Source organism: Labeo rohita, unplaced genomic scaffold (genome assembly GCF_022985175.1).
Source record: "Labeo rohita strain BAU-BD-2019 unplaced genomic scaffold, IGBB_LRoh.1.0 scaffold_1514, whole genome shotgun sequence".
NCBI classification, from domain to species: domain Eukaryota; kingdom Metazoa; phylum Chordata; class Actinopteri; order Cypriniformes; family Cyprinidae; genus Labeo; species Labeo rohita.
This window is the reverse complement of record NW_026127686.1, coordinates 3503-13562: the sequence shown is the minus strand read 5'-3', so window position 1 is coordinate 13562 and position 10060 is coordinate 3503. Positions and strand designations below refer to the sequence as shown.

Below are 10060 nucleotides of genomic sequence, written 5' to 3'. Positions count from 1 at the left end.
CTGTCTTCTACAGCCTTTGCAATATCAATACTATTCAAAGTTAATTTCCTTTGGCTTCTATTTTATTCCAAGTTTAGCAGAATCACGGTGGTTTATCTGATAGAATAACCTTAACGTTAGCGTTTATGCTTACTTTGGTGTGTATTTCTGGATGAGCCGTCTGTAAATGTCGCTTCAAGTTGGTGGTGTTTTTCCCAGTGATTTTTACTCCACATGGTTTACAGATGCTCTTGTTGTCATATGTGAAGTTTGACCAGATGTCAATTCTTCGTTTTCGTCCTAGACCAAGCTCTGACATTTCTGTCTGTCTGTCTGTTCATGAGACATACCGCTGCCCTCGGACCGCGTGCACAAAATGTTAGCGTGTTGCTAACGAGAAAAGTCAACTTAAATTAACCAAAGCTTTGTAACCAAGACTGTGCAACCAAGTGTAATGTATAACTAAATATAATGTATAACAAACGTCCTCATAACTTGAAAACCGCGGCTTTTGAAAATGGCTTTGCCAAGATCAACCTGCCCTCAAAAGATTCGCTCTGATTGGATTTCCCCACAAAAGGGTAGTTCTTATTGGATCTCTTCTCCATTCGTCCCGCCCCAACATTTTCCTCTCGTTTTTATTTGTTGACTAAAGTGTTAGTTAAATTTCGTCATCGTCTTCGTCATCATATCTGACTTTTTATTTGGTGTTTATTTAGTTTTCGTCTGTAAAAAATTTTCGATGACGAATATTTTTTCCTCATAGTCTTCGTCAACAAAATTAACACTGATTTACTCCCAACATCTGAGCTGCTGAAGATGCAGTGGATTATGTTTGTTTGTGAAGGGACTGCACCTCCCGAACTACATAAATGTTCACGCGAATCATTCGTGATCCAGCTTCACCTACAGCAGAAGTGAGTATAAGGGTTTTTATGAATCTCTGCAATCCCCTTTCCTAATAACTTTCGCAGCTAAACGTGCTAAATGTGGCTAAAGTAAACAATGTCCCAGAGCAGCAGAGAGAAAAGAGGGGCGGGGCAAGCAGAGCTCATTTGCATTTAAAGGAAACATCCATCAGAATGTGTTGACTCATTTTGACAGGGTAGAAAGTGTGTTGTTTTACACTACTATTGAGAATTTTTAACCAAAGCATATTGTAGACTTTTCATTAAGACCCTAAAGAATCGTATCATCTTGTGGAAAATGGGCATCTGATGATTTAACCGATCACACTTAGATTCTGTTCATTGGCACTCACAGGTGTGTTTACATGGAGCATTGTAATCGGTTTAAAACTCCAATCTGTAAAACAAACAAAACAAAAAAAAAAATTTAAATTATTCCATCTAAACTCATTAAACAGATTACTTTGCGTCTACGTCAAGCAGGACAGGTGTCACGCCACAGTGGGGGGCATTGACGGTCCATGTCCCCCCCGTCCATCCTCTTCCCTCTTTGCTAAACGTGATAGATTTAAAAAACGAAAGTGAAACCAGTAAAACAGTGTGCAAAATAAAGTGACTGCATGCGATTGCAGAATTCACGCTTTGATTCATTGTTCAGCAACTCTTGGTAAGAAATTGTGTATTTGTTCCATTCAAGTACAGTAAAAATGCCGGTCCTCTCACATCCACTCCTGTTGCTTTGAGAGGGGTATAACTGCAGCCTGGAGATCTACAAATGGGGGCGGGAGCTCCAAAACGGGGTGGGCACTTCAAAATAGGGTGTGGCTTCCTCTCTTTGACAGACAGGCACATGACACGCATGTACAAATTTTTCCCCCAATCCACTTCAGCGCAAACTCCGCCCCACAGCTGATTTTAAAGGTTTTATTGGTTGCGTCAATTACAGTGTTGATTTCCTACACTATGCTACACAAATGCTGACCCCTAAACCCACCCCACACCTGACCCTAACCTTAACCAGTGAAACTGACTGCACGGCAGGATTAGTGCTGAATAGTGCGGCAGATAAACAGTTAATAAGATAATGCGATATGAGATCGTCAGGCCGTTCTGTAACTCCCCAACTGGACCTCACCGGAAAATTGTATCTTTTTAGTTACATCCAGAGTCACTACACCCTCCTACCCTGCACATTTCAAGACCCGGCACACCCCGTTGCTTAAAACAAAGCAATGGAGTAAAACCTTTCCCCTGCGCTTCACTGGGACGACTCGTGGATGATTCCCATGTATATCAATAACCACTGGCCACGAGCTTTGGGGCTCTGCTCTCACTGAGCATATTTATTTATATAGTATAGTTTATTTTATTTGAGATCAACTACAAACAATGTTTAATTTATAAAGTTTAGTTTTGAAATGTAAGTCAATAACAATAGGCTGAAGCCAGAGCCAATGGGGAAAGTTGGGTGGGAAGTTGCAGCTCATTTTCAAGGAAACACACCCCTGAAACATCACTTTTTTAGACCCGCCCCAAAATTGACACTTTTCAACACGTTATAATAAACAATCTGTATTGTATTTGGATCTGAAACTTCATGGGCACATTCAGGAGAGCCATACCATTAATATTACATCTTGTAAAAAGGGGCATAATAGGTGTCCTTTAAGTAAAAGAAATGGCTTAATGCTGATTTTTCTATTTCCATTACAACAACACTGAATCCAGACACCACACCAAGATCCCTGATTCAAGGTATGTATATCATCCTCATTTCAGACACTAAATTCACACTAGAATCAGTATCTAAATGTAGTGAATCCTCATGATTTTTTTTTTTCATGATAAATACAGATAATTATGCTCTTAAATTTACCATTTTATTTGTAGTTTGTTGTTTTTCTATATGTTGTTAAACACAGTAATGCTGAATGTGTGTCTCTGTATCGTCTCAGTGATTGTGATTGTTGTCGTCGCTTCATTCGCTGTTCTCCTTCCTGCTCTGATTCTTTGGCTGATTCGGAAAAAAAGAGCCGGTGAGTTTTTAGAGTTTCTCATATTCTGGTACAACAGACAAAAACATCTGACTTAGTATTTACAGATAAAATGAGTTCACACAAATAATGTTTCTATTCTGCAGCACTAGAATTCTGTTAGACTCTTTTAGAAATCGATTGGTTTGTGTGTTTGATCATAACTATTCTCATGACATTATTTTTCAGGTGTCAGAAGAGCGACTGATGACTCTGTGGTGAGTTTTGTAGGTTGATCATGAGCTGTTAGTGTCCATGAGCTCCACAGACGACTGACTCTGAAATATCACACTCTTATTAGTCACATCAGATCAGGACAAGTTACTGTATTTCTACTGTTTCTGCTCTAAAGCTCACAGATAGAAATAAATATAATGGAACCAATGACACAATCAACATTTCCATTTATCCTGTGCCCAGTGAACAATATGATTCATCTTCAATGATTTTGTGAATGTTTTCATATCTGTGTATATTTGACAGTTACTGTGGTAATTTTCCTGTCATGTTACAGTATGATCTGTCATCCTAACCTCGTGTCTGTATAATAGATTTTCACTAAACCTATAGGTTTTACACATACTTTACTTTAATATTTGCAGCTCCTGAGATAAATAATTTGTCTGCTTCACACAGTAGTGATGGATGGGCCTTTAATAACTTCTTTTCATTGATGTTCAGGAGCAGACAGATGATGTGACTTATACTCAAGTTACTGTGAACAAGAAAAACAGAGACAAAAAGAACAAGGTGAGCAAACACTTCCTCAACATGACCTATATCAGTTTTATTATATGCAGTTCTTCTAAATGTGTCTTGAATTGAGCTCAAACAACATGCTGTAATAGTTGTGTGTTGAAACAGTAACTGTGATGTTGATTCAGGTTTGCTGTGATGATAAAGTGACTTACGCTTCCATCAGAGGAGCAGAAGCTGGAGCTCAGGAAAACTGCAGTCAACTTTATGCCTCTGTGAACAAGAACAAATCAGACAAATAATTATATAAAACTGCAGATTATATATTTGACTCCTAATGGTTTTGTTTAGTCCCATTCAGTGTCTTTTACATATAAGGAAACAAGCTCTTGTTAATTTGTAGTTATAGGTTGTTCTGGTCATTTTGTCATGTTATTTTGTACAGTATCTGTCTGTGTGTCTTTATTATTAATTCAGGTTCTGCAGACTTGAACAAAGTCTAAAAAATTCCCATTCACAGTCTTATTCTCTTAGATCATTGTCATTAAATCATCTAGAGCTGGTTGTTCAGAATGAATCTGCATGTGGATGTGGGCCACTTAAGGCAATGATACAGCACTGCTGGTCTTCTTATGGACCGTACAAAATAGTTGCAAGCCTGAAGTGGCCCAAATGTATCAAATCACATGTGGGTCTCTGTAGGCAAAGATGTGGTGTTGATGATAATATGTAATCTGAATGTGACCCTAAAGTGGTCCATGTGGTAAATAGTGAATATGGCCCAAATAGTGCCAACCAAATGTGGTCCACATATGTTTCAGCAAATGTGGCCCAGTTATCCTAAAACATATCTGGGCCAGTTTTGGCAAAGAAAGGGCGCAGTCAGGACTCACTAATCAGTGTGTAAGCCTAACTTGTCCCACATTTGACATGGCAAATATGCCCCATATATTATAAAACAGATCAGGGCCAATTCTGGTTTGGATGTAGCATTTGACACTGGCTAACTGAGATGCAAGTTTTAAATTGTAAATATGGCCTAATAGAATTTGGCTACTTTTAGTAGGATCATAGGATGCAACAGTTCACTGATACAGGCTGATCTGGATATGAGTCTTAAGAAGGCTACAGTACATAGCAATTATTTTTTAAAACATGCTTTTTTGATGCACCATTTCCTTTGTTGTGTTGATTGTATTATTTAGTTCAGGTGTGCCTAGTTAATTAACCCTGTTTTGTCTGAGTACTTAGTTCATTTTGGGGGTGTTGATTAAAGACTTATTATATTCATTTTGTCTTCTGTTTGATTTACTGTGTAGGTAGAGTCTGAGTGAGAAGCAATTAGGCATGTTATTACTGAGAACTCAGTTTGATTGAGAACTCAGTTTGTTTGACCGCACTGGTTACTAAAGAAGAGGAACTGACATCTTAACTCACACAAAACTGATGATCTCTGAACCCAGTTTGGACTGATGGGTGTGAATTCTCACACATTCGGGCGTGTGTTCACACGACACCATTTTCAAAAAAAAAAAAAAAAAAAAAAAAAAAACATCAACTACTGGTCTGACAAACATAATACAGCACATTTAATCATTTTTAGTCGTGGATCTGTGTGAACGGAGGTTGTTATGACAAAGTTGTTGTCTGTGTAAATCTTGGCATCACTGAATCATTATTTTCCTGTTTATATCTGTAATGTACTAAATAAATAAAGTGTGACTTGACCTTTGTTAGTTTGTGTGTTGTATTCATACTGTTTGTGTAAACTTTTGTCTGGTTTTAATTGATCATGGTGGCTGTGGACCGAACACTTTGTGTGACATTACATGTTTCCTGTAGTATTTCCAGAGCTGTGATCTCACTGTTGAGGTTTGGAAACATGTTACTGTGATCATCTCTGAACCCACATTAGACTGATGGTGTGAATCTGGACACTCATGCTGCTCTTTATGAGACTGTCTGTCTGAACACAGGAAAGAAAGACTGACAGAAAGAGAAAATGGCTGATAAGTGTCATTTGTGTCTGCTGGGACTGATCATTCTCTCTTCACTTCTCACAGGTAAACAAATCTCTTTTCTCATCCACATTTATTGGGATTAGTCTGGGAAAGAGTTAATTCATGTTTTATTTATTAATATAAATCAATACATCAATACAAATTGAGACTGTTGTCTAATTTGTATCATATTGTTTTCTCAGAATCATCTTCATGAGTTCACTGTGATCAGTCTGTATCCAGATACAGTCCAGGTAAGAAACTCTGTTGAAGGGATAAATTGGGTTAGTCTGAGTTTGATTTAGCATGAACACTTAATGTGGCTTGTAATTATTTCAGTTCTTCTGAATGTCATTATAAATGACTAATGCTGAAACAAATGCACAGTCCTGCTGTCCTGATGTTTGTCAAGTGTCCAGCAGGTGGCGTCAGATCTCAATTCCAGAGAACTACTGTGGGGATTGACTTATTATTAACTGTCATATACATTTTAATTGTCATTTGTTGTGTAACATAAAGCTTACGAGTACACCCTGCAGCCCAAGACTGGTTGTCCACTGAAGCTAAGCAGGGCTGAGTCTGGTCAGTACCTGGATGGGAGACCTCCTGGGAAAACTAGGTTGCTGTTGTTAGAGGTGTTAGTGAGGTGCTCACGCTGTGGTCTATGTGGGTGTTAATGCTCCAGTGTAGTGACAGGGACACTATACTGTAAAAAGCACCATCTTTCAGATGAGACGTTAAACCAAGGTCCTGACTCTCTGTGGTCATTAAAAAAATCCCATGGCACTTCTCATAAAGAGTATAGGGGTGTATCCCCGGTGTCCTGGTCAAATTCCCTCCTCCTCTAGTAAATCTGGCCCTAAATTTCATCATGTTAGCCTGTGTGGAAAATTTTAGGCTATGTGACAACTAGCCCCGCTCTGCCCTAATGTGCTCACATACTGTAGATTTATTTCATTTAATAGAAATTTAATAGACATTACATTCAACTGAATTTTGTTGTCAGTTTTTTAGGGTCAGTCATGGCCTAATGTTTAGAGAGTTGAACTTGTGACCCACAGGTCACATTGTCGGTGGGGGAGTGAATGACCAGCACTGTCTTCCTCCCAATACCACGACTGAGGTGAAACCTTTGAGCAAAACACTGAACCCCCAACTGCTGAGTGTGTTTACAGTGTGTGTGTGTGTGTGTGTGTGTGTTTGTGCACACCTGGTATTCATCACGTTATGGGGACCAAATGTGGGGACATTTGTGAGGTCCCCATGAGGAAACAGGCTTATAAATCATGCAGAATGAGTTTTTTTGAGAAAGTAAAAGTGTGCACAGTCTCCTGTGAGGGCTAGGTTTAGGTGTAGGGTGATAGAAAATAGGGTTTTACAGTATAAAAACCATTACGCCTATGGAATGTCCCCATAAAACATGTAAACCCAACATGTAAATGTGTGTGTGTGTGTGTGTGTGTGTGTGTGTGTGTGTGCACTTGGATGGGATCGATGCAGAACACAATACAGAGTATGGGACAACACACTTGGCTACACGTCATGTCACTTTCACTTTCGTAATTAAACCTGGATTAAAATTCTGTTATTTTAAAATTCTGTAAAAAGACTGAACTTAGGCCACTGTTAACTGAAGAGAGTTTAATGACACACAGCAGCTCACTTACAGTAAAAAGAGGAGATGTCATTTCACACCCGTCAGTCTGATCTGGGTTCAGAGATGATCTCTGCTCTACTGCGGTTAAACTCAACAGTGAGATCACTGCTCTGAAACACGACAACTGCTATAATTAATATGATATTTTAGTTACAAAAGTGTAGAATGACAAATTAACCATTTCAGCATTATAAGAAAGCCTTGACTCTGAAATAGATGCAAAAGATCACTGTAAAACTTCATAAAGACAGAGTTTGTTTGACTAAATAGATTTCATAATCACTATTCATTCAATCATAAGCATTTGCAGAAATACAACAAACTAATTTTGTTCACTCATTGTGATTATTATAATTTGTGTGTGTGTGTAAATGCATCTTTTGGAAAACAGCAATCATGAGTGTCGTGGTTCAGGTGAGATTCAGAGCAAATATCAGCAGTAACAGTGTGAAGATCAGTCAGAATATGATGCTGATTCAACACTCGTCCATCATGCAGTGATATAGTGTCAGTCAAATAAACACTCAGCCAATCAGATCAGAGGAAGTGAACAAACACAGGAAGAGCTGATAGTATTTAAAGAAAGAGTTGTGAGCATATAATGAAGAGGAAGACTGACAGAAAGAGAAAATGGCTGATAAGTGTCATTTGTGTCTGCTGGGACTGATCATTCTCTCTTCACTTCTCACAGGTAAACAAATCTCTGTTTTCTCTACAAGACATTTAGTTTAATTAGTCTGGGAAAGAGTTCATTTCAACATGATCAGTTTATTCTTGTGTTACATAAAGAACATACTGGATTATTACTGATGCACTAAAACTAGACAGATTCACACTCAAACATCTGATGCTGAATTATTTTCATATTAAGAGTGTGTTTGTGATTTCAACAGCTCTCTGATAAAGAAAAAACAGTTTATTTTGTTTTGAATCTTGTCATTTTTATGCTGGTATGTTTTTACTTATTTATATTTTTTATTATTAGTATTATTAAAGGTGCAGTGTGTAATATTTAGGAGAATTTATTGGCAGAAATGCAATATAACATACAAAACTTTGTTTTCAGAGGTGTGTAAAGACCTTACATTATTACTAGTAATGTTTATGGCATTTGATCGCATTTCACTTTCACTTTTCATTAGAAAACGCGCCCAACACTACTAACTGTCATACAAAAAATCTGACTAAAGTCAGCGAATAAACCTGAGACAATGATCAATGAGTATAATATTCACAATAACATATTGGTTTACTGAATAATTAAGTAAATATTATTCTTTTGACTTACCTTTGTACAGAAACCTCATTGATTGGCTACTGTCAGGTGTATCAAACATTTTTGTCCTGTTTCAGGTACCAGTGGAGGGCGGGGTGCCGTTAAAAATTACACACTGTACCTTTAAAATATCAAACATATGTGTTTTCAGTGGAGTGAATGATGATCATGTGTTCATCAGTTCTGGTGAAAATGTCCGTCTGCCCTGTAATAATCATCTTCATGACTGCAAATCAACTACATGGAACTATAACAGAAATTCAGCAGCAGTTGAACTGATTGGTTTAGGGAAAAAGAAGAAAGACATCGAGAGACATGAGAGACTGAGTCTGGGGTCTGACTGCTCTCTGAACATCAAGAACATCATAAAAGAAGATTATGGATTTTACATCTGCCAACAATATGTGAATGACAAACAACAAGGAACTGATGCACGTGTTTATCTGCATGTTCTTCATGGTAATTTTATGATTATATGATCAATTTAAAAAGGGCAAATTTTTAATTTAAACTCTCATGATGATTGTAAAGTGTGTGATTTGTGTGTTATTTTGTGTTTCAGTCTCTTCATCATCCTCACAGACTGAGATCAGTGCAGGCAGCTCTGTGACTCTCTACTGTCAGTTGTTTTCATCATATCCTCGAGTCTCTTGTGATGATTGGATCCGTTCTGAGGGAATTCAGCTGTTCTGGGTGAATCAGGCTGGTGTTAAACTGACAATATCAGACTCCAGATATCAGATATCAGCTCCAGGACACTGTATCATCACTCTGACTACAACACTCCTGAATGAAGATGACAACAGAGAGTGGAGATGTGAAGTTACTCACAGAAATCAAGTCAAGACCTCAGTCACATATACTGTCAAGAGTTCAGGTGAGAAAACAATCTCATCAATCATTTTAAGTCCTCATAATGTCAGTAACACTAAGGACTATTAGTATCATTGAAGCAGAACAAATGAAGGAACAAAAGCTTCTTTCAGTCTGACAGAAGAGAAACTCAAATCAAGTTTAACTGTCCAAGAAGTGCTGCTGTAAATAATGAAGAAATTGAAACTTAACAGCAAAAACTAACTTTTTATATAATGTGATCATCAAAGTTAAAATATAATCTGAACTAACATTCATCCTTTACAGCTCAAGATAAAACAACAGCAGTGATTCCAGTCCACATCACAAACTCTCAGGATCATGAAACTACAAACACACACAAAACTAAAGGTACAATCACTACAAACATCACACAAACTAAGTTATCTTGTTTGTTACTAAATAAAATATGATTGTCATTTCTCACATCAGTGTTTTGATTAAGTGCATAATGCTTCACAGAGTTATCTTGTTTGTTAACTAAATAAAATATGATTGTCATTTTTTTTTTTTTCAGTTTTACTGAATCCTCTCTTGTCCGTGTTATTTATGCACATAATCACTTAAGTAAAATCGAAAGAGTTGAAATAAAGTGATGAAAATTAAGTGTTATATTATGCATTTTGAGTAAAGGTAAA

General features: G+C 37.4%; 1 protein-coding gene across 1 annotated transcript; it reads left to right on the top strand.

The window, feature by feature from the left end:
* Window positions 1-7297: 7297 nt before the first annotated feature.
* On the top strand, window positions 7298-9773 carry LOC127158483 (uncharacterized; the record flags this gene model as incomplete). The annotated part of the gene is made up of 4 exons (XM_051101585.1): window positions 7298-7369; window positions 8627-9008; window positions 9112-9426; window positions 9690-9773. Coding segments are annotated over exons 1-4 (853 nt in total), but the record flags the coding sequence as incomplete, so codon positions are not given.
* Between the last annotated feature and the right edge of the window lie 287 nt (window positions 9774-10060).